At 40.9% G+C, this 24453-nt stretch overlaps 2 protein-coding genes across 4 annotated transcripts; both read left to right on the top strand.

Moving 5' to 3' along the window:
* Nucleotides 1-92: 92 nt before the first annotated feature.
* On the top strand, nt 93-2547 carry LOC139383107 (small ribosomal subunit protein eS25-like). The gene is made up of 5 exons (XM_071127422.1): nt 93-197; nt 841-936; nt 1053-1236; nt 2127-2297; nt 2483-2547. Exons 1-4 carry the CDS (start codon nt 195-197, stop codon nt 2291-2293), a joined length of 450 nt encoding a protein of 149 aa, XP_070983523.1. The 5' UTR covers nt 93-194; the 3' UTR covers nt 2294-2297; nt 2483-2547.
* Nucleotides 2548-5551: 3004 nt separating this feature from the next.
* Nucleotides 5552-24114, top strand: LOC139383106 (gamma-sarcoglycan-like). Of its 3 annotated transcripts, none has more exons than XM_071127419.1 (9): nt 5576-5890; nt 9408-9602; nt 14662-14766; nt 15537-15624; nt 16428-16544; nt 18043-18115; nt 18258-18381; nt 21287-21847; nt 21926-24075. In XM_071127419.1, exons 2-8 carry the CDS (start codon nt 9408-9410, stop codon nt 21452-21454), a joined length of 870 nt encoding a protein of 289 aa, XP_070983520.1. In that variant the 5' UTR covers nt 5576-5890; the 3' UTR covers nt 21455-21847; nt 21926-24075. The 3 variants fall into 3 exon arrangements, with proteins under 3 accessions (XP_070983519.1, XP_070983520.1, XP_070983521.1); XM_071127420.1 differs by having other exon boundaries at nt 5786-5890; nt 9405-9602; XM_071127418.1 differs by having other exon boundaries at nt 5552-5890; nt 21287-24114.
* The last annotated feature ends 339 nt before the right edge of the window (nt 24115-24453 follow it).

Here is a 24453-nt window from a genome sequence, read left to right as displayed (position 1 = left end):
TATTGTTTTTTGTTTAAGATCGCATCTATATTTATTTCGCAGATCTTTTAATTATTAATTCTAAAACCAAGAAATATAAAAAAATAACTACATTTCCCAGTACCGTACTTCAACATCCGCATGTACGGGTTCTCTTAGTGGCTGGTGCACGGGTTGAACGTCCTTTCACTCCGACATCTTGACGGTGGGACATCATGGTAAGGTCTTTAGCGTGGTTTTTCATTAAATTCGATGGCGAACAAAACATTTGACTCTGAAAATGTCTGTCTGAATAGATCAGGATGCGTAGTTGGAAAATATACTTCGTCCTGACCGTGGTTGTGAATGGAATGGCTCAGTTATACTAGTTGGATATGCTTGGTAGCTAGCTAACGTTATACATGCGGCTGGCAGTGCTGATTGTGCACTGTATGATCAGACGACCATGGCCACATGTGTAGATATCTCACGCCGACATTTCCCACCAAAATGTATCAATTGATGAGTTTATGCAAACTGGACGCCAATTCTCTGCAGACCACTATTGGCCTAACAGAAGCCGGTTGTTAACTGACGTTAACAGGCTAGCTTTTAACATGTAACGTTAGCTAGGCCCTAGTTATTTGGCTTAGGCTTATCTAACGTTTTACATTTGTTACACTAAAATGTTCAAAGATTAACATATTTGGTTCAATTCCAATTGAGGGACTCGTGGTTACCTTTTTATTAGCTAACCATCTTATTACTGTTGTCTGTTAGTGCACTGAAACATTTCCAGCTAACGTTAACTAGTTTTGGGAAATGTGTGGTGGTTAATTCAGCATCAGTTGGATAATGGTACTGCGATCTGTATTATTCCAGCCTCCTAAGGACGCCAAGGGGAAGGGGAAGGATTCTGGGAAGTCCAAAAAGGACAAGGATCCAGCCAACAAATCTGGAGGCAAAGCCAAAAAGAAGGTATGTCCTGGTATCAATTTTTTTTGTGAGAGTTTAGATATTCCTTTGGGGGTCTTAATGGTTTAACTGTCAGGAGTGTGAGCAACATCATCAACTTCTCCATTTCCCCTGAGCAGAAGTGGTCCAAGGGAAAGGTGAGGGATAAGCTCAACAACCTGGTCCTCTTCGACAAGGCCACCTACGAAAAGTTGAACAAGGAAGTGCCCAACTACAAGCTCATCACACCAGCAGTCGTGTCCGAGAGGCTAAAGATCAGAGGCTCTCTGGCCAGGGCTGCCCTCCAGGAACTGCTCAGCAAAGGTAAAACCCTGATCCCTACTCTGATTCCCAACCAGTGTTCACTCAGGGAATTTGGTGAAATTGGGAAGTAGTTGGGTAGCTAGATCTGACTTTAATGTAAGAAAAGTATGTATAGCAGTTACTGAACTCGCATTTCAACATTTAGCTTTATTTTGGAGCCATAATATCAGAAGTGCAGATAGTATTGCTTGTCAGAATAGGCAGGCACCATTTTGCATGGATTCCTTCCTGGTTCACTGGATTCCTTCCTGGTTCACTTAACTTCATATCTCTACAATAGTGTAGTTTTTTGGGAGGCTACATTCTGTGGCAGTCTCCTGAGAGGATGTATATCAGGTTAAATTTTTAGCTTTGCTACAGCGAAACCCAGTAAGTCTACAAGGCACAGACTATATGGGTATGCCACAGAGCCAATGTAAAAATATTTACATAAAAATTTAAAAATCTGTTAAGCCTCGTTTACATATACCCATGTTTAACTCTTCTCACTTGCCTTCCAAATGAAACACTAAATATTTTGGTGTTACTACAAAGCGAAATTTTTTAAAGGGAACTAAAGTTAACTTTTAACCCCGGTCGGCAGTAGTCTTCAAGGGAAGAAGATACCAGCATTTAGCTTCACCCACTATAATGCCTGCTAAATATGTGATCAATAACATTTGATTTTGAAGATACTGTCGTTTTGGTAAACATTGGCTCTGATCAGTGACTACGAAGACTGGCATTGCAACTTGATGTCTGCTCTTTCAGGATCATGTCTTGTGGATATTGCCTTAACATGTCAGGGCAGTGAATGGGTCAGTTGGTAATGTGGGACCATAGAACTTCAATATCTGTACAAAATAACTGACACGTTCCATTCTGCCCCCCCCCCCCCCCCCCCCCTCTAGGCATGATCAAGTTGGTGTCAAAACACAGATCGCAGGTGATCTACACACGTAACACCAAGGGTCCCGAGGAGGAGGGTGGCGTTGTGGTTCCAGACAAGCCTGAGAAGCCTGAGAAGGCAGCTAAGGCATCGAAGGCAGAGAAGGGAGAGAAGGAAGAGAAAGCATAAACTGGTATGCGTTATGCTAGTACTCCTGTTGGAACTAGCCTACATTCTATTAAAAATCACTGAAGATCGCTCACTACAATTCACTGTTGATTTTTTTATGTTTTAGCATAAATGTAAACACAACATGTTAACATGGCATGTTGGAGGACTACTGCTAAGAATCCCATCTAAAACCATGTTTGTTTTCAGGTTGTGCTCTTGTGATTCCTGCGTTCAGATGTGTGATGTAAGGTGAATAAAATTCTGAAAATACATTTGCATTACATTTTTTTGTATTCCTTTTAATATTCTGAGGGACCAATACATTTCTGCTTCCGTCCATGTTGGAGTCTACAGTGGATGGCTGTCGTCTGTGGACTCGTCATTTTGAAGAGACTTTATAACTCCAGATATAGGGCAATGAGTCATTCAGTTACATTTGGCTGGAGATCTGTGCATCTAGTTTCAGTATGATAACTCCAATTGATATATTGTAACGTACACAGCAATTGATCTAGCAAAATCCAGACGGAAATGCCATTCAATCTCCACAGGACTACAAACCTTGACTTTGAGCAAATTGGGGTTACAATATCACATGCAACAATGTTGCCTCTGCATAAACACTTGAACTTCATTATGACCTGTCATTGGCAAATCAAATCCAGGACTTCTGACCTGAAAATAACTGATTGTTTTTTTTAGTCTTGCCCCTCACATCAAATCAGTTTGAAAATGTAATCCTGGTGGGAGAGGACAGGGCTGTGGAGTGCAACATGAAACTGGTGTGAAGTGTTGAGGTATTACGCTGTCAAAATGGTGCTTTGGGGACAGAAGACAAGCAGGCTGAGGAGTCCCCTTAGAGGCACCCTGCCAAGCATGTTTACACCTAATTTAATGTGTTGTTTTCAATTAGTATCAATGCTTCCCTTTCCAATGGGACTCGCCCAACCCTACATTTGTGCTTTCACTCGAGCGGCATTTGTTAATTTTGTCACCCATTTTAAATTCAGTAGGACATCCAGGTTCATGCAATGATCGTGTTACTGCATTCCATAAAAGGTGGATTGTTTACAATACATTTCTCGTAGGGCTATCTGGGGTCCTTGCAACCCTACTGTAACCGTTCAACAAAAAAAGTCTACTTCAGTGTGGGGGGGGGGGGTGTCCCAAGGATCCAATATAATGGACCAATACTTTCTGCTTCCGTCCATGTTGGAGTCTACAACGGATGGCTGTATGTATAGTGCTGCCATAGGCAACTGAAGGGTATGAGTTATTTATTGACAAATGGCATGAACTAAAACAACTCTGTTTATGGGCTTGAGTTAGGGATGTGTGAGATGCAGGGTAGCCTACTGATTGATGCTGTAGCTTGTCATTGAGCAGTGTGACATGGGGAAAAAAGCAGGATGCACACTGATAGATTCACAACCTCATCTGCCACCATGAATTCCTCTGTCATCCTGCCTCGGAGAGAGTGACTAAAAAATATATATATATTCCTTTTCAGAACTTATTGATTTAAATAACTACGTATGCTACGGTGGCCAAATGTCACATTAATATTTGCATAAAATTTTATCTCAACTCCGGATTAACTTCTTAGTTTGTCCAGATGTGTTCATTATGAAACAATAAACCAGATAAGATGGGACTTGTTTTGAGTAGGGTAAAAATGGTCTCCATCAGCTCTGGACTGGAGCAAATAAAATAAACGCATCAAATTACAAGACAAGTGTTTAAAGTGAAAATATATTTGAATACACAGTGCATTCGGGAACTTCAGACCCCTTGACTTTTTCCACATTTAAGTTACAGCCTTATTCTAAAATTGATTAAATAGTTTTTTCCCCCCTTCAATCTACACACTACCCCTTAATGATAAAGCAAATGTATCAAATAAATTATATCACATTTACATAAGTATTCAGACCCTTTACTTTGTTGAATCACCTTTGGCAGCGATTACAGCCTTGAGTCTTGGGTATGATGCGACAAGCTTGGTACACCTGTTTGGAGTTTCTCCCATTATCTGCAGATCCTCTCAAGCTCTGTCAGGTTGGATGGGGAATGTCGCTGCACAGCTATTTTCAGGTTTCTCCAGAGATGTTCAATCAGGTTCAAGTCTGGGCTCTGGCTAGTCCACTCAACGACATTCAGAGGCTTTTCCCGAAGCCATTCCTGCATTGTCTTGGCTGTGTGCTTAGGGTTGTTGGCCTTTTGGAAGGTGAACCTACACCCCAGTTTGAGGTCCTGGGCGCTCTAGCAGTTTTTCGTCAAAGATCTATGTACTTTGCTCTGTCCATCTTTCCCTCGATCCTGATTATTCTCGCAGTCCTTGCCACTGAAACATTCCCACAGCATGATGCTGCCAGGTTTCCTCCAGATGTGACGCTTGGCATTCAGGCCAAAGAATTCAATCTTGGTTTCATCAGACCAGAGAATCTTGTTTTTCATGGTCAGAGAGTCCTTTAGGTGCCTTTTACTGAGGAGTGGCTTCTGTCTGGCCACTCTACCATAAAGGCCTGATGGGTGGAGAGCTGTAGAGGTGGTTGTCCATCTGGAAGGTTCTCCCGTCTCCACAGAGGAACTCGAGTTCTGTCAGAGTGACCATTAGGTTCTTGGTCACCTCCCTGACCAAGGCCCTTCTCCCCAGATTGCTCAGTTTGGCCAGGCAGCCAGCTTTTGGAAGAGTCTTTTTGGTTATATATATATATATATATTTTAGAATAAGGCCATAACTAACAAAATGTGGAAAAAGTCAGGGGATCTGAATACTTTCCGAATGCACTGTATTGTCCAACGAAATGCTTACTAGCAGGTTCCTTCTCGGCATTGCAACACCAATAATAAAAATTATGAATACGAACACAGTGGAGGCTGTTGAGAGGAGGACGGAGCTAATAGAATTACATCAAACACATATAAACTGTATTTGATGCCATTACACTTATACTGCTCCAGCCACTACCACAACCCTGTCCTCCCCAATTTAGGTGCCAGCCACCTGTGGAACATAATGTAAATGGTGGTAGAATAGAATAAGCATTTTAGCATAAGTACTTAATACATGTTGTAATGTAGTCTGCCTGTTTCTTCTGTCACTGACAGCCCCCCATAAGACGAACTATGTCTACCTGTCATATTGAAGCTGTCAAGAAGATCACCGCCAAACTCACTAGTGAAAGCTATAAGTGAAGCTTCTTAATTTAGACAAGCTCATGCTTTTCCAGACACTGGTATTCATGGAAGCTAAGGGCTCAAATCATATTTTAGACAACTGTGATTTCCCTCCTTGACACTTTTGAAAGGATCCCAGACACCCTTCTGTATCTATGAGCAGTGGCTGCTCAGAGAGACATGATTTGAGAGGATAATCAAAAGAAGGGAAGCCCAAGGTAGAGAGAGGTACATTGGATATGCAGGAAGTGGTAGCGCCGTCCCGTGGTGATTAGTTGGGGCAGTTCCATGGCTAGATTTATGGCGCGCAGTTGTTGAACGCCTGACAGACATCGGAGGCAAGGGCTCCACCGCTGCTACCCCTTTTACTGCTGCTGCTGCTTCAGAGGAGCTCTGTTTGCTACCGGAGAGGAAGCTCTGTCTCAGCACACAAAGGTAGGCAACATGCTCTGCTTTCTTAACTACTTCATGTCGTTGCTACTGTATGTGTTAGTGCTCTGTGAATATCTTCATCTTTTGAATGCTCTAGTGTTTCAACTCAAGTCTTTACAGTCTAACCTTTGACCTGTCTGCTAGTGACATCGGTGTCCCTTTTTGCTTTTTTGTTTCAATTTTTATAGAAAGAGAATATTGAATTTAAATGTAAGTGGATTTATTTTCCCTGTTTCATGTGCTGGTAATAATTTCACCATACATGGTCAAGAATATTGGAAGACAGAAAAATGTTGTCTGTGTAACTCAGTTAAAATTTATGTTAATTTCCCTTGTTACTGTATCATTCTGTTCATTAGTTTTGCTCATGTTATGTCCTGTGGCTCTTTTAAAATGTAGAACCCAATGCTATGCCCTATGTTTAGAAGTGGAAGCATTACAGCAGATGGGAGATATGGACACAGCAGCTTAGACAGACAAAACACTTAGCAGAGAACGGAGAGGGCTTGGCTTTCGATTGCCTTCTTTCTGACAGCTCACATCTGAGCTCCTCTGATTATTGTTTGTTCCCCTGCAGTCTTTATAAGTGAACATCCTCCAGCTAACAATTTGAGAAAGTAATTTTTAACTCCCTCCCCGGCTCCCTCCCCTGCTGGTGCCTAATCAGGTCAAAGTGAGGTGCTAAGAGAAGCCTGGAATCTCAATTAGAGTCAGACCCTAGTGATTTAGACAGGCAGGCAGCAGTATACACAATACTGCTACAGCCCTTTAGCTTCACATGAGTGAAGACAGAACAGGGCAGTAAAAGTAGCATCACTGGTTTGAGGTTAATGGACAAGGGCCCCAAGATAAAAAAGCAACGGGAAAAGTCTATGAGGTGAACTCAATACTCTTCATCACAGGAGGACAGTGAAATCTTATGGGACTATTGGGATTTTGAAATTACTTTTAAAACCCTTTCATGTGATCGGGCCTCATAAAGAACTGTTCAACTGCTAGGCTTGTGTTCTGTGAAAGGGACATGACTAGCATTTTGTTTCCTAAAGCACATTAGCTGAGGAGGATTCTTTCCATGGCAGTACAGTGGCGTGGTTGTTTAAGGAATGTTTATTTGGGTTGCTATGTGACTGGGCTGGCACTCTGAAACTGGAGTCTGAAAATCACCAGGATGCTCCCCTCATTTTTAGCAGTAGACCACATCCTAATGCTTCTCTTTAAATTAATTGGGCAGAGAAAATAAATGTTACACCTCAATTAATATTTCAAAGTTATTCAACCTGTATTATTCATTTAGGCATTCCACAGAATATTTTTACAGTGTAATTGTTTTAACACATGTATGCACTTTCTTAAATTCCTACTGCCAACACACTACATGGACGTCTCTCATTTATATACTATGAGGCCGTTTTTTAAAGCAAGGGTATAAGCCCTGTGTGCATGTTCTTTTTAGTCAGAGTAGTTTGTAGTTTGTATTCACTATAAGACGGGTCAAGAGGAAACTCATTTTGGGAACTGTTGAAATCCAATTTGTCATTATGATTCATCCTGATGACTCAGTCAAATTAATACTACAAATGGGCATTGGTATGAAAAATAGGTATTTCACACAACAAACAAGGATTACTTCTACAATTCCCTTGTGGAGGTAATCCTTGGGTTAGTTTTTTTTGCTACATTTGTGTTGTAGTGAAATAAGGGCTATTTATCACTGTTGGGCTCTGGAGCCAGTGTGACAGGTCCTAGGGAGAGGTGGATCCTGGTGGGGAGAGATACTCTGTATCCTTTATGCCAACACGCTTGCTGCCTTTGCCAGTTTGCATGTTTATGGTAACAGCAGGAAACGAGCTGTTTATATACACAATGACTAGGCGTTATCATCTTCTCTGAAATATCTCTTCCTAGAGGACGGACCAAAGCAGGGAGCATGTATACTATTCATCCATTTACCTTTGAAATAGACACTAAGATATACCGCTGATTCATTAATCATCTATTTATCTGAAAAGCCTTTGGCAAGTTTTATGGAATTGGAGGTTACAAATTTGGAGTTTTCTTTTCCACAAAAAGCATTACAACTTTATTGTATACCAAAATGTTGTCTTAACAAACAAAAATGATGAGTTATAATAATAAAACAAAGAGCTATAATAGCGCCACACATTACCAGTTAACTCCCCCAGCCTCTCCAGATAGGCCTAACCTTATCATTATTGGTTGGGAGCCAGCCAAATTACACTGAGGTGCTGTTCTGGCTCATGTCGGGATAGAATTATAGTCCACAATGAAAAGTTGATCTTTAAACATTATGGAAACCATGTTTACTTTTGCAATGAGGCGGAGCATCTGTACATATGTAAATCACCCAAGCTGCTATGTCTCCATTCTTGACTGGCATGAAACAAATCAACTATTTAGTTTTTGTCAACAAGTTGAGATGTTAGTATGAAGTAAACAGCAGATCTTGGGGAAACTTGGCTGATACAGAAACGAAGTTGTTTGGAATGGTTTGTTAATTAAACGTGTGCATTTTGCAGTATTGGTGTCGACCACTAGAGGCTGGTGAGGGGAGGACGGCTCATAGTAATGGCTGGAATGGAGTAGATGTTCCATTCCATCTACTCAGTTCCAGCCATTACTATGAGCCGCCCTCCCCTCACTAGCCTCCACTGGTGCCGACAGAGATTAAATTAATTTAACAGATTCATTCATTTGTATCACCTTTATCGGTCACATTTAATCATTGTGTCTGTGTATTCTTTACACACACTCAAAGAGAGTTAAACATGATTCTAGGATTCAGTGTGGAGATTATTTGGTGAATGGGGTTGTTTCATTGTCATTGATCGTGAAAGGCATTTTATTTAGCTATTGTCTACAACTCAATACATTTTCTTCTGGCATTGCCTTGAATGAAAGTATGAATGTTGATTAATACATTTAATGTGACACCAGCCCTGGCTCCATTCCTGTAGGGCAAAAAAGCTATGGCTATGTATTCAGCTGTCACAGCCTATATTCTCAGCGCATCCTTGTGAAATATATTACTCATGTTTTCTCTGCTCTTATATGACATGAATGTGAAGAAGCAGCAATGCCTTTGCCATTTAGATCTCTGGTATTGTTGATTTATATTAGCATGCATTCCGACAGAACCCAAGAATCACGCTCGGTTCAGTTCTATTTAGTCTGGACTTAAAACCAAAGCCAGTGGAATGAGGAGGAGTTTTCGCTCTCTTGCTGTTAGCCATCTTTAATAAATGTTGGAAATATACTCAAGTTTTTCATCAGTGTTCTGGCCAGATATTCAGCTGATCCGTAGGTGTTTAGAATAATAAGAACAGGTTTTGTACTGTACATGGTTGCTTATGCTATGAGGCAATTTCCATAAGATGAAGCATGATGATGATGATGATGATATTTATAAAGAGCTGCCACTTCAGGGTGATGTATAGTTGATGTCAAACATGTCTATTGATTTAAACTACCTCTTTTCATGTCCCTGTGTTTTCCCCAGCAGATGGTGAGGGAGCAGTATGTCACCACCACCCAGGACAGCAGTGTCCCTGCCCCGGTCCCTGACTCCATCTATAAGATCGGGATCTACGGTTGGAGGAAGCGCTGCCTCTACCTGTTTGTCCTGCTGCTCATCATCATCCTCACCGTGAACTTTGCCCTCACCATATGGATCCTCCGGGTCATGTGGTTAAACACAGTATGTGGGGTCACTTAGCTCTAATTCATTCATAACACATGCTGCCTGACCTTTACAGTAGACTACACACAGATTGTTTGGCGCTTGTATGGACAAAATGCCATATAATCTTTCCTGTATCAATGAAAATGTGAGATGTTTGTTATTGAGACCCTGTCTACATTCTGATTCTGCCCACATTTTTAGACAGTTGTAGACAATCAAAAGACACATTGTGATCAGATCATCCTGCCCACCTCCTTCAGTAGTCAGAGACACATTGTGTCTGGATATCTTACAAGTGTTGACAAATCTGGACAGAAACCATTTAAATCATCATTGTTCTGCCTTCAAAAATCCTTGACAGGTGGCACCATTAACTGATTACTTCAATATGTGTATTACAATAAATTCATATTATTTTAAAAGAATAGCTGTGAAATCATTTGCGTAAAGGAAGAGACCAGGAAATCTGGTCGCAAGGCAGACACAGTTTTTTAAATTGTTTTATTTCACCTTTATCTAACCAGGTAGGCCAGTTGAGAACAAGTTTTCATTTACAACTGCGACTTAGCCAAGTTAAAGCAAAGCAGGGTGACACAAACAACACAGAGTTACACATGGGATAAACACACGTACAGTCAATAACACAATAGAAAAGTATTTTTACAGTGTGTGCAAATGTAGTAAGATTATGGAGGTAAGGCAATAAATAGGCCATAGTAGAGAAATAATAAAACATTTGCAATTAAACACTGGAGTGATGGATGTGCAGAAGATAAATATGCAAGTAGAGATACTGGGGTGCAAAGGAGCAAAAAATAAATAATATGGGGATGAGGTAGTTGGGTGGGCTATTTACAGATGGGCTGTGTACAGGTTCAATGATTGGTAAGCTGCTCTGACAGCTGATGCTTAAAGTTAGTGAGGGAGATATAAGACTCCAGCTTCAGTGATTTTTGCAATTAGTTCCAGTCATTGGCAGCAGAGAACTGGAAGGAAAGGTGGCCAAAGGAGGGAGTTGGCTTTGGAGATGACCAGTGAAATATACCTGCTGGATCGGTGGTACGGGTGGGTGCTGCTATGGTGACCAGTGAGCTGAGATATGGCGGGGCTTTACCTAGCAGAGACTTATAGATGACCTGGAGCCAGTGGGTTTGGTGACGAATATGAAGCGAGGGCCAGCCAATGAGAGCGTACAGGTCGCAGTGGTGGGTAATATATGGGGCTTTGGTGACAAAACGGATGGTATTGTGATGAACTGCATTCAATTTGTTGAGTAGAGTATTGGAGGCTATTTTATAGATGACATCGCCGAAGGATCGGTAGGATGGTCAGTTTTACGAGGGTATGTTAGGCTGTATGAGTGAAGGATGCTATGTTTTGCGAAGACGATTTGATATTTTATTTTGGATTCGAGATGCTTTCGGTTGATCGGTTGAAGAGCATGCACTTAGTTTTACTTGCATTTAAGAGCAGTTTGAGGCCATGGAAGGAGAGTTGTATGGCATTGAAGCTCGTCTGGAGGTTAGTTAACACAGTGTCCAAAGAAGGGCCAGAAGAATACAGAATGGTGTCGTCTGCTTAGAGGTGGATCAGAGAATCACCAGCAGCGAGAGCGACATCATTGATGTATACAGAGAAGAGAGTCGGCCTGAGAATTGAACCCTGTGGCACCCCCATAGAGACTGCAAGAGGTCCGGACAACAGGCCCTCCGATTTGACACACTGAACTCTATCAGAGAAGTAGTTGGTGAACCAGGCGAGGCAATCATTTGAGAAACCAAGGATGTTGAGTCTGCCATTAAGAATGTGGTGATTGACAGAGTCGAAAGCCTTGTCCAGGTCGATGAATATAGCTGCACAGTAATGTCTCTTATCGATGGCGGTTATGATATCGTTTAAGACCCTGAGTGTGGCTGAGGTGCACCCATGACCAGCTTTGAAACCAGATTGCATAGCGGAGAAGGTACGGTGGAATTCGAAGTGGTCGATAATCTGTTTGTTAACTTGGCTTTCGAAGACCTTAGAAAGGCAGGGTAGGATAGATATAGGTCTGTAGCAATTTAGGTCTAGAATGTCTCCCCCTTTGAAGAGGGGGATGACCGCGGCAGCTTTCCGATCTTTGGGAATCTCAGACGATACGAGAGGTTGAATAGGCTAGTAATAGGGGTTGCAAAAATTTCATCAGATAATTTTAGAAAAAGGGGGTCCAGATTGTCTAGCCTGGCTGATTTGTAGGGGTCCAGGTTTTGCAGTCCTTTAAGAACATCAGCTATCTGGATTTGGGTGAAGGAGAAATGGGGGAGGCTTGGGCATCCCCATAGAGACTGCCAGAGGTCCGGACAACAGGCCCTCTGATTTGACACACTGAACTCTGTCTGAGAAGTAGTTGGTGAACCAGGCGAGGCAGTCATTTGATAAACCAAGGCCATTGAGTCTACCGATAAGAATGCGGTGATTGACGGAATCGAAAGTAGAGGTCGACCGATTATCATTTTTCAACATCGATACTGATTATTGGAGGACCAATTTTAAGCCAATTTTTATATATATATTTGTAATAATGACAATTACAACAATACTGAATGAACAATGAACACTTTTTTATTTTAACTTAATATAATACATCAATAAAATCAATTTAGTCTCAAATAAATAATGAAACATGTTCAATTTGGTTTAAATAATGCAAAAACAAAGTGTTGGAGAAGAAAGTAAAAGTGCAATATGTGCCATGTAATATGTGCCATGCTCCTGGTTGGTTGTTCGTAGGTGATAGACAGTCCTCTCCAGCCTGGCGTCAGTATCCCATTGGTTCTCGACAGAGTTCTTTGTCTTTGGAGCCCATCCCAAAGGGTTTTGAGCAGTGTATATTTATGGGTTGTCAGTGTGTTTTATCTTATTCCGCCACCCTGGTGGGGGTTTCCCGTGCAGTTAGTATATTGAGAAACAGAGAGAGAGGGAGGGTATAACACAGAGTACAAGCCAAAATTGTATGGTTAAGCCCAGGCAGACAACAGTCAGTGAATGCGTCATTACATGTTTTAATATGTTATTACAACACTAGTTAATATTGCCTGCTAACATGATTTTATTTTAGCTAAATATGCAGGTTTAAGAAAATATACTTCTGTGTTGTGATTTTAAGAAAGTCGTTGATGTTTATGGTTAGGTACATTTGTGCAAGGATTGTAGCTTTTTTTGCAAAGGCGCTTTTGTTAAATCATCGTCCGTTTGGTGAAGTTGACTGTCTTTGTTAGGAAGAAATGGTCTTCACACAGTTCGCAACAAGCCGGCGGCCCAAACTGCTGCTGATACCCTGACCCCGTTGCACAGAACGCAAGAGAAGTGACACAATTTCCCTAGTTATAAGAAATTCATGTTAGCAGGCAATATTAACTAAACATGCACGTTTAAAAATATATACTTGTGTATTGATTTTAAGAAAGGCGTTGATGTTTATGGCTAGGTACACATTGGTGCAATGACAGTGCTTTTTTTGCGAATGCGCTTGTTAAACCACCTGTTTGGCGAATGATAAATTCACAGGCACTGCATCGATTATATGCAACGCAGGACAAGCGAGATAAACTAGTAATATCATCAACCATGTGTAGTTAACTAGTGATTATGTTAAGATTGTTTTTTATAAGATAAGTTTAATGCTAGCTAGCACCTTACCTCGTCTCCTTGCTGCACTCGTATAACAGGTAGTCAGTCTCGTGGAGTGCAATGTAATCGGCCAATTGTTATGAAAACTTGAAATCGGCCATTCCGATTAATCGGTCAACCTCTAGTCGAAAGCCTTGGCCAGGTCGATGAAGACGGCTGCACAGTATTGTCTTTTATCGATTGCGGTTATTATATCATTTAGGACCTTGAGCGTGGTTGAGGTGCACCCATGACCAGCTCGGAAACCAGATTGTATAGCGGAGAAGGTACGGTGGGATTCGAAATGTTCGGTGATCTGTTTTGTTAACTTGGCTTTCGAAGATTTTAGAAAGGCAGGGTAGGATAGATATAAGTCTGTAACAGTTTGGGTCTAGAGTGTTTCCTCCTTTGAAGAGGGGGATGACCGCGGCAGCTTTCCAATCTTTAGGGATATCAGAAAGAGAGGTTGAACAGGCTAGTAGTAGGGGTTGCTACAATTGCGGCAGATCATTTTAGAAAGAGATGGTCCAGATTGTCTAGCCTGGCTGATTTGTAGGGGTCCAGATTTTGCAGCTCTTTCAGAACATCAGCTATGTGGATTTGGGTGAAGGAGAAATGTGGAGGCTTGGACAAGTTTCTGTGAGGGGTGCAGAGCTGTTGACCAGGGTAGGGGTAGCCAGGTTTAAAGCATGGCCAGCCAGTAGACAGATAACAGACACATTTTAATACCATGTGTAGACACATTTCTGGAAATGTGGGCATAACCAGAAAGTAGACAAGATCAGAACAAAGGACTAATGTTAGCACCAGGTATAAGGGGGGCTTTGGGGTAACTGAAACAACACAACACACCCTGGGAATATAGTGACTGCATTGGCAGAGCAAACACATCTCTGCTGCTTTAGTTTGAGTTTAGCCTCAGCCCTGGAGGGTATAGACACATGTCTCTTATCCTTGGCATCCAATTGCTGCCTGATGGGATGAATCAAATTCAATATTTCCCCTCTAGTCGGGTAAGCCTAGTTTTATACACATTTCATGATTTCTCCGTCCTTTTGGAATATAGCCTGAGAGAAGTAGTTATTAGATGGAATTGAAATCAGATTCTGCTTTTGTTTCACACTATTGGATCATTATCAAAGTCACTATTGCCTGGGGTGCTATGAATCATATATTCCCTGCAGTATGGTTAACTCCCAACACTAAACCAGCAGAGACCGTCACCTGAAATAGATTCACTCACCATCCAGAATTAAAAACAACACATGGTGTCACAAAAATCCTTGGGGACACTATGGTCATGGTTAGTGAGTTCATTTGAGGACACTATGGTCATGGTTAGTGAGTTCATTTGTTGCATTATACCCTGTGCAATGTCTTTTCTCTGATGTATTGTTGAGTTCATTCTTTCTGCTTGTCATTTGAGGAAGGGATGGGACATCTAAAAGTAACAGCGGAGGGAGTGAGGCTTGAGGACGGCAAGTCAGAGTTCCTCTTTCCTCTCTACGCCCAAGAGATCCACTCCAGAGTGGTAAGCAAACAGGCTCCTACACTCCTCTTCCTTCTTCTCTTCGTCCTTCTCCTGATCCTCCTCCTCAAACACCCACACCCAGTCCAATAGGTTTGTGTGGAATAAAGTGGTATGGCTGGCCAAGCTCTGACTCACTGTCAGGAAACCATAGAGATCAAAGTTGTTTGTTTGATGAGCGGTTCCTGTTAAGAACGCTGGGCAATTACATCAAAACAACTTTTCTGAGGCATGGTCATTAAATTCAGCGTATTTTTATATCACTCTCTTGCGTAGTTGGGAAATGTGTCTTACTCAATGAGCTTTGGCAGTCCCTGTGGATGCACAATGCAGCGAGTTCCTTATTAACCTCCTAAATATTTGTGGTGGAAAACAGTTGGTGTGCAGCAGATGGCAACACTTTGCAGCAGTTGTTTACATGTTATGGTTTTTCCTCACTCTATCTTTATGAGCTTCATTAAAAAGGAAATGTATTCACCATTTATGGACTGACACATTCATCAATGAAGTCTACAGTTTCTAATGAGATTCAGAGTTCATTATATACAACCTGATTTTCACAACCTCCCCAAATAGGTTACATCTGTTTAGCCCATTGTAACTAAATAGTGTTTTCTGGAAGGTAAGAGGGATGACCAGGTACTTGAACCTGTGAGCAGAACGATACATTTTTTTGTAGCGTTCAAAATGTTCAATTACAGTCCTGTCCAGTGATATCTGATAATGACGTGGACAGGATGCTCATTGATGACCGAATAGTAATTTTCTTCCAGGACTCCTCTCTCCTGGTGCACTCATCTGAAAACGTCACTCTCAATGCCCGCAATGAAAATAATGATGTCACAGGAAGTCTCTCCGTAGGTAAGAGGACAGAAAACACACATACCTACTCACATAAATCATGCTGGCGATGTTCATATAGATTCAACTATTCAACTGATATGTGGAGAATTCAGCAATGTCATTAATGGACTTGTCCTGCAGCTCTACTGTATGTAATACAACATTAGCAATGACAAAAACGCATATCCCCTTTCATATTCCATCAGATTGCCATTAAAACCCCATTTAATCAAAAACACAGCTTTCTATCATCAGCACCAGAATGGCCTATCTGTTACACCAAGGCCCTCAGGCCTACAGAGACTATTATTTGCGCACCTTTTATGGCTGGCCAGCGGGGTTCGTTGACGAGTGTACCATAATTAGAGGGGTAACAAACGACTTAACTAATTATAGTATTTCACGAGGCTGTTATGTATTCTTGGTTGTTATGCCATAAAAGGCATTGACCCATCTGTGACGCTCTGTGAAGGAAGTTTAAGACCGTTGAAGACCAGTTATTTGGTCTATTCCCCCTCAGACTTAAGTAGTTTGGAAAGAACATCATGCTCTATTCTTCTATAGAAGATGGTATTGAAGTGTTTTAAATATCTCACTGCCCAGAGGCAGTTGTACAGTAGGTATACCTGCAACCGTTGCTTTTTTTTCTATGAGAGAGGTGACAAAGTGGAAAAATTCATTCAAATGTTAAAGCTGCATGCATAATTTAGATGTTTTAGTGATACAGCATATAGTATCTCAATTATTTTAAGCCTATGTCTCCCGTTCCCACAGCTTTGACTGATTCTGGTCTCTAATAATTCTCCCTGGTGTCATTTCAGGTCCAGATGTGGCCCAGGGAAATGCACTGAATTTTGTCATCAGCTCCAACACCAAGACGCTGTTTTCTGCAGATGACAAAGAGGTGGTTGTTGGAACAGACACACTTCGTGTTACAGGTACAATCATGTCTGCAGTGTCAGTGTCTGTCACGATCATTGTAAGCATAGTCAGACCAAAGCGTAGCGCGATATGGGTTCCACATTTTTTATTATAAGTGAACCGCACAACAAAACAACAAAGAATAAACAAAACGTGACATTTTGGAGTGCTCACTGTCAACAACACAAAAACAAGATCCCACAAAACACAGTGGGGAAATGGCTGCCTAAATATGACCCCAATCAAAGACAATGATAAACAGCTGCCTCTGATTGGGAATCATACCAGGCCAACATAGAAACAAAACAACCTAGATAGGGTCACCCCCCCCCCCCCCCCCCCCCCCGCTAGTCACACCCCGACCTAACCAAAATAGAGAATAAAAAGGCTCTCTATGGTCAGGGCGTGACAGTGTCACACCACTTAGCCCATACATGTGTATACAGCATTCCAGATAGGACCTACGAACATGGTTTTCATTCATTTTCTTGTAATTTAAAGGAATGAGAGCAATGTACTGAATCACTCAGTATTTTTCTTACACACCATGTCAAATAAAAAGTAATGACTTTGATAATGACTGGACTGGAGCAGCCAAGTTGTCCTTGAAAAGGTATTGAAAGTCAGAAGCTCATTCATCTAAAATTAGAGAAAATGTGACAGAAACACTGCTTTTTAATTGAAGATGATTTATAGTAAAGTATCTTTATAATATAACGTAAATTGAAGCTAACTAATGCTACATGCTCAAGTTGCCTATATTCCTTAAATATCTTTGTTGTGTCCAGTTTTAGAATTGGTGGGAGGTCAGTGCCCTCCTGCTGTGTGGGGTAATTAGCTGAAGAGAGTGCCCGTTGATACCTTCATTATATCTCAGTCATCTGGACTGACTGCTGAAGGGTGACGTTCATTTCACTTTAGCAAGACACTGAATGCTATAATGCAACAGCAGAAATACAGAGCAGAAGTTAATACAACCTTCGCCAGAAAACCATGCACAAACAGAACAAAGCTAAAGTTGTGTATACTGTCGCAATAGCACTCTAAGACCTAGTGAGGCTCTATAGTGTAATGTCAAGTAAGCAGCTTTGCATGCTATGGTAACATACGATTGGCAAAGGCTGATGGTAATAAAGATGTAATTAGCTAGGCAAGGGAGCTGTCATCCACAGTGATTAAAGCACTGCAAACATATTCTCTCTCCTTCAATCCAGGGGGTTGGAGGTGACTGAGCCAGTGCACATGTCATCCTCTCGCTAACACCAGATGACAAGCACCTAGGGAAACAATTGACAGTCAAAAACTGTAGAACCACTCACACTACATAGTAGAATTAAATAGAACACTATTTAATGACTGTAAGTGGCTTTGGAAAAAAGTGTCTGCTAAATGGCATTTATTATTTTTATTATTTATTATTATTATATATGATATTATATTACAATATGTAACATGTATCTCCAATGATGTTTCATTGTAATTAACTATCCACTTACTGTGTTTATTTTTATTTAGGTCCAGAAGGTGCTCTGTTTGAACACTCTGTAGAGACGCCCCTGCTCAGAGCTGAGCCCTTCAAAGACTTGAGGTAGATGTTGGATCTAATAATCACTGACCTCTTGGAAGAGGCCGATATGAAATATGAACTCTTAATTCCATGCAATTTGTTGATTCTTTCATCACAGTCACACGTGGAACTGATCAAACTGATGTTCTCCTGTGTGTTCCAGGCTGGAGTCTCCAACCCGCTCTCTCAGCATGGATGCACCAAAGGGAGTCTTTGTCAAAGCACTGGCCGGGAACATCGAGGCAGCATCTAACATGGATATTCTATTGCACTCCAGTGAAGGACTGGTGAGGCAATGTGTGATTTACTTGCTATTCACTGACAGTACTGTACTTACATTTTACACTACATGTGGCAGAGACATGTACATTTACTCACTGGCCTTGATATTTATAAATAGCAGTGATGCTGTCCCCTAGTGGCATGTAAATGTATTTCAGTAGTGTTGTGTAAATGTATGTGTTTCAGCAGTGGCGTGTAATGTATGTGTTTCTGCAGTGGCGTGTAATGTATGTGTTTCTGCAGTGGTGTGTAATGTATGTATTTCTGCAGTGGCGTGTAATGTATGTGTTTCTGCAGTGGCGTGTAAATGTGTGTGTTTCAGCAGTGGCTTGTAAATGTATGTATTTCTGCAGTGGCTTGTAATGTATGTGTTTCTGCATTGACGTGTAAATGTATGTGTTTCTGCATTGACGTGTAAATGTATGTGTTTCTGCAGTGGCGTGTAAATGTATGTGTTTCTGCAGTGGCTTGTAATGTATGTGTTTCTGCAGTGGCGTGTAAATGTATGTGTTTCTGCAGTGGTGTGTAATGTATGTATTTCTGCAGTGGCGTGTAATGTATGTGTTTCTGCAGTGGCGTGTAATGTATGTGTTTCTGCAGTGGCGTATAATGTATGTGTTTCTGCAGTGCCTTGTAATGTATGTGTTTCTGCAGTGCCTTGTAATGTATGTGTTTCTGCAGTGGCGTATAATGTATGTGTTTCTGCAGTGGCTTGTAATGTATGTGTTTCTGCAGTGGCGTGTAATGTATGTATTTCTGCAGTGGCGTGTAAATGTATGTGTTTTTGCAGTGGCGTGTAATGTATGTGTTTCTGCAGTGGCGTGTAATGTATGTGTTTCTGCAGTGGCGTGTAATGTATGTGTTTCTGCAGTGGCGTGTAATGTATGTATTTCTGCAGTGGCGTGTAATGTATGTGTTTCTGCAGTGGCGTGTAAATGTATGTGTTTCTGCAGTGCCTTGTAATGTATGTGTTTCTGCAGTGGCGTGTAATGTATGTGTTTCTGCAGTGCCTTGTAATGTATGTGTTTCTGCAGTGGCGTATAATGTATGTGTTTCTGCAGTGGCTTGTAATGTATGTGTTTCTGCAGTGGCGTGTAAATGTATGTGTTTCTGCAGTGGCGTGTAAATGTATGTGTTTCTGCAGTGGTGTGTAATGTATGTGTTTCTGCAGTGGCTTGTAAATGTATGTATTTCTGCATTGGCGTGTAAATGTATGTATTTCTGCATTGGCGTGTAAATGTATGTGTTTTTGCAGTGGCGTGTAATGTATATGTTTCTGCAGTGACGTGTAATGTATGTGTTTCTGCAGTGGCGTGTAATGTATGTGTTTCTGCAGTGGCGTGTAATGTATGTGTTTCTGCAGTGGCGTGTAATGTATGTGTTTCTGCAGTGGCGTGTAATGTATGTGTTTCTGCAGTGGCGTGTAAATGTATGTGTTTCTGCAGTGGCTTGTAATGTATGTGTTTCTGCAGTGGCGTGTAAATGTATGTGTTTCTGCAGTGGCGTGTAATGTATATGTTTCTGCAGTGGCGTGTAATGTATGTATTTCTGCAGTGGCTTGTAATGTATGTGTTTCTGCAGTGGCGTGTAATGTATGTGTTTCTGCAGTGGCGTTTAAATGTATGTGTTTCTGCAGTGGCGTGTAATGTATGTATTTCTGCAGTGGCGTGTAATGTATGTGTTTCTGCAGTGGCGTGTAATGTATGTGTTTCTGCAGTGGCGTGTAATGTATGTGTTTCTGCAGTGGCGTGTAATGTATGTATTTCTGCAGTGGCGTTTAATGTATGTGTTTCTGCAGTGGCGTGTAAATGTATGTGTTTCTGCAGTGCCTTGTAATGTATGTGTTTCTGCAGTGGCGTGTAATGTATGTGTTTCTGCAGTGCCTTGTAATGTATGTGTTTCTGCAGTGGCGTATAATGTATGTGTTTCTGCAGTGGCTTGTAATGTATGTGTTTCTGCAGTGGCGTGTAAATGTATGTGTTTCTGCAGTGGCGTGTAAATGTATGTGTTTCTGCAGTGGTGTGTAATGTATGTGTTTCTGCAGTGGCTTGTAAATGTATGTATTTCTGCATTGGCGTGTAAATGTATGTATTTCTGCATTGGCGTGTAAATGTATGTGTTTTTGCAGTGGCGTGTAATGTATATGTTTCTGCAGTGACGTGTAATGTATGTGTTTCTGCAGTGGCGTGTAATGTATGTGTTTCTGCAGTGGCGTGTAATGTATGTGTTTCTGCAGTGGCGTGTAATGTATGTGTTTCTGCAGTGGCGTGTAATGTATGTGTTTCTGCAGTGGCGTGTAAATGTATGTGTTTCTGCAGTGGCTTGTAATGTATGTGTTTCTGCAGTGGCGTGTAAATGTATGTGTTTCTGCAGTGGCGTGTAATGTATATGTTTCTGCAGTGGCGTGTAATGTATGTATTTCTGCAGTGGCTTGTAATGTATGTGTTTCTGCAGTGGCGTGTAATGTATGTGTTTCTGCAGTGGCGTTTAAATGTATGTGTTTCTGCAGTGGCGTGTAATGTATGTATTTCTGCAGTGGCGTGTAATGTATGTGTTTCTGCAGTGGCGTGTAAATGTATGTGTTTCTGCAGTGGTGCGTAAATGTGTGTGTTTCAGCAGTGGCTTGTAAATGTATGTATTTCTGGAGTGGCTTGTAATGTATGTGTTTCTGCAGTGACGTGTAAATGTATGTGTTTCTGCAGTGGCGTGTAAATGTATGTGTTTTTGCAGTGGCGTGTAATGTATGTGTTTTTGCAGTGGCGTGTAATGTATGTGTTTCTGCAGTGGCGTGTAAATGTATGTGTTTCTGCAGTGGCGTGTAATGTATGTGTTTCTGCAGTGGCGTGTAAATGTATGTGTTTCAGCAATGGTATGTTCTGCGTCTGACCCCGCCCTTTGTTGTCTGTGTAGGTGATTCTGGATGCTGAGTCTTTGCGTCTGCCGAGTCTCCCCCTGGGACATGGAGGGGTGTCTGGAAACGCTCAGGGACTCTACGAAGTGTGTGTCTGTCCTAGCGGAAAGCTGTTCCTGTCCAAGGCTGGGGTCACCTCCATGTGCAGCGAAAGCCAAGAGTGCTAGCGAGTGTCTCTGCCATCAGATTATACCATATTGAATGAAAATGCCTTTAAATTGGGTACTCTGACACACTTTCATATAAAGCAAAAAAACGATCACAACTTTTCAATTCTGAACAAAACTGCCAGTTGAACTGCAGACATATCCTCCTAAGTAATTTATCTATGGTGCATTTTATTGATGGAAGTTACATTTGAGACTATTTTACTATGTAACTGAAACAGTGACATGACAACTTTATACCACATTAATAAGTGGCTTACTTCTGCAGAATAGTTATTGATGCCATTTTATGTTTACACTGAGTTGAGATGATTGTTTATTTTATAATTACGGTATTATGGCTGGGCAATGAGGAGCTGGTTAACAGATTATATCCTATGCAATATGTTTTATGTGGGCCCGGTTTCCTGGACCCAGGTGAAGCTTAGTCCACAATGGAGAATCTCCCAATGAAAGTGATTTTTAGTGTAGGCTTCATCTGGGTCCGGGAAACCGGCCCATAGTGTATTAATGTTGGGCAAATGGAGAGAAAAGGATGATATGATCTAGTCTGTAGATACACTGAGTATACCAAACATTGGGAACACCATCCTAATATTGAGAACAGCCTCATGGTGTCAATTGTTCCACAGGGATGCTGGCCCATGATTACTCCATGTTTCCCACAGTTGTGTCAAATTGGCTGGATGTCCTTTGGGTGGGTCATTCTTGATAGACATGGGAAACTGTTGAGCATGAAAAACCCAGCATCATTGCAGTGCACCTGGGACCTACTACCATACTCAGTTCAAAGGCATTTACACCTTGTGTCTTGCCCATTCACCATCTGAATGGCACACACACAATCCATGTCTCACTTGTTTCGAGGCTTAAAAATTCTTATTTAACCTGTTTCCTCCTCTTCATCTACACTAATTGAGGTGGATTTAGCAAGTGACATCAATAAGGGATCATAGCTTTCACCTGGATTCACCTGGTCAGCCTATGTCATGGAAAGAGCAGGTGTTCTTAATGTTTTGTATACAAATGCAACCTAGTTATGGTCTAAGAAAGATAATATAAAATAGAGGTACAGTTGAGTGTGTTTGTGTTACACATTCATTATGCAACGTTAAGCAATCTGATACATCTGTTGCTTTTAAAGATTTTAAAAAGGGACTGTTTTCCCAAGTACTTAATTCCATCTCCCAGTTCACCAGCTGCCACTGTGTTTCTGTTGTTTTTTAAATGTATGCATTTATTGTGTAAAATGTATTTATTTGTATGTTTTTTTATGTGTGGTATATGGCCATATATCACAAACCCCCGAGGTGCCTTATTGCTATTATAAACTGGTTAACAACATAATTAGAGAAGTACAAATAAATGTTTTGTCATACCCGTGGTATACGGTCTAATATACCACGGCTGTCAGCCAATCAGCATTCTGGGCTCGAATCACCCAGTTTAGATTAGTCAGTCAAACTAATCAGTATACTGTAAGTAATCACTTTGCAAGAATAGGAAATTAAATGGATAGTGTGACATTTTGGCAACCCCTTGTTCTACTTACCCAGAGTCAGATGAACTCATGGATACCATTTGTATGTCTCTGCGTGCAGTATGAAGGAAGTTGAAGGTACTTTCTGGAACCATTGCTAACTAGTGCGGTGACTGGAAGTGTACAGGAACTGCTAGCATGCATTTTCATCAATCTCTCAAATTTGCTATATTTTCTTTTTAATACATGGTTGTGTTTCTATCTCCTTCCTTGGTATAGGCCACAACATTAAATATGCTATGATGTCGCACTTCTAATCCTATTGCACTGCAATACTGTAGCCTACCCATAGCCAACTGACACATACTGTCTAGGTTAACAGTCTATTTACTTTTGTGCATGCTTGGCTATTGAATTAGCAATTGATAAATGGTAGCCTACTATTTGTTGTGTGGCGGGAATAATTTAAACCAGTTATGTCAGAAAAGGAAACACGTCCTGCAATGTGATTATGATATAGGCCTATATAATAAAAGTAAAATAAGCACATTAGATGACATGCTGCTATGCAATATCTTTACCAATGGCAAATGCATCTGTTTTATCACTAGGCCTACGTTTTAATGTTTTTATTAGCCTACCATCATTATAAATCTCGTACATCAAACACCTCCCATTTTCCCCAAACGAGCAATAAACCTATTTGTTGCAATGCAGTTGATTAACCTTCTAAAAGTTGTGTGCACGTATGGTTTGAGATTTGCGTGGAGATAGGCACTTTCCTGTCATGTTCACAATTGATAAATACCAATCTTTGCAGGAAAACTAGCGCTCGCATGGTTCAGAGTATTTTTTGTGCATATGCCCCTGTAGCCTGTGTGTTCTATTTTAGGGAATATTTATTGTACATTTTGATTTTAGAAAAAAATGGTAGCTTCTTAGTTATCTTGTCATGACCTTGACTGTAATATAGATTCTAATGCGTTACTGTTCACCCATGTTGTATACATGTTTGCTTGTTGTCCTTATACAGTAAATATTCTAGAATTGTCAGTGAAGTTGATGTTTTGATAAAATTGTGAAACATGTTTGCCAGGTTTTGTATGTTTGAATAAAACATTTGTGCTATTCTTGTAAAAAAGCTCCTGTCTTTTTAACAGAATAACATGTATATACAGTGGGGAGAACAAGTATTTGATAAAACACTGCCGATTTGGCAGGTTCCGATTTACAAAGCATGTAGAGGTCTGTAATTTTTTATCATAGGTACACTTCAACTGTGAGAGACGGAATCTAAAACAAAATCCAGAAAATCACATTGTATGATTTTTAAGTAATTAATTTGCATTTTATTGCATGACATAAGTATTTGATACATTAGAAAAGCAGACCTTAATATTTGGTAAAGAAACCTTTGTTTGCAATTACAGAGATCATACGTTTCCTGTAGTTCTTGACCAGGTTTGCACACACTGCAGCAGGGATTTTGGCCCACTCCTCCATACAGACCTTCTCCAGA

Source organism: Oncorhynchus clarkii, chromosome 24 (genome assembly GCF_045791955.1).
Source record: "Oncorhynchus clarkii lewisi isolate Uvic-CL-2024 chromosome 24, UVic_Ocla_1.0, whole genome shotgun sequence".
In the NCBI taxonomy this organism is placed as follows: domain Eukaryota; kingdom Metazoa; phylum Chordata; class Actinopteri; order Salmoniformes; family Salmonidae; genus Oncorhynchus; species Oncorhynchus clarkii.
The sequence above is the reverse complement of the archived record's forward strand: the minus strand, read 5'-3'. Positions and strand labels throughout refer to the sequence as shown.

What these genes read in the sequence shown, in the direction of transcription:
- LOC139383107 (XM_071127422.1), top strand. An exon ending in GAGGCAAAGCCAAAAAGAAG is followed by an intron (nt 937 to 1,052) that starts GTATGTCCTGGT and finishes TCCCCTGAGCAG; the next exon opens with AAGTGGTCCAAGGGAAAGGT. An exon ending in CCAGGAACTGCTCAGCAAAG is followed by an intron (nt 1,237 to 2,126) that starts GTAAAACCCTGA and finishes CCCCCCCTCTAG; the next exon opens with GCATGATCAAGTTGGTGTCA.
- LOC139383106 (XM_071127418.1), top strand. Translation starts at nt 9,408, where the DNA reads ATGGTGAGGGAGCAGTATGTCACCACCACCCAGGACAGCAGTGTCCCT. An exon ending in AAGAGATCCACTCCAGAGTG is followed by an intron (nt 14,767 to 15,536) that starts GTAAGCAAACAG and finishes ATTTTCTTCCAG; the next exon opens with GACTCCTCTCTCCTGGTGCA. An exon ending in TGCACTCCAGTGAAGGACTG is followed by an intron (nt 18,382 to 21,286) that starts GTGAGGCAATGT and finishes TTGTCTGTGTAG; the next exon opens with GTGATTCTGGATGCTGAGTC.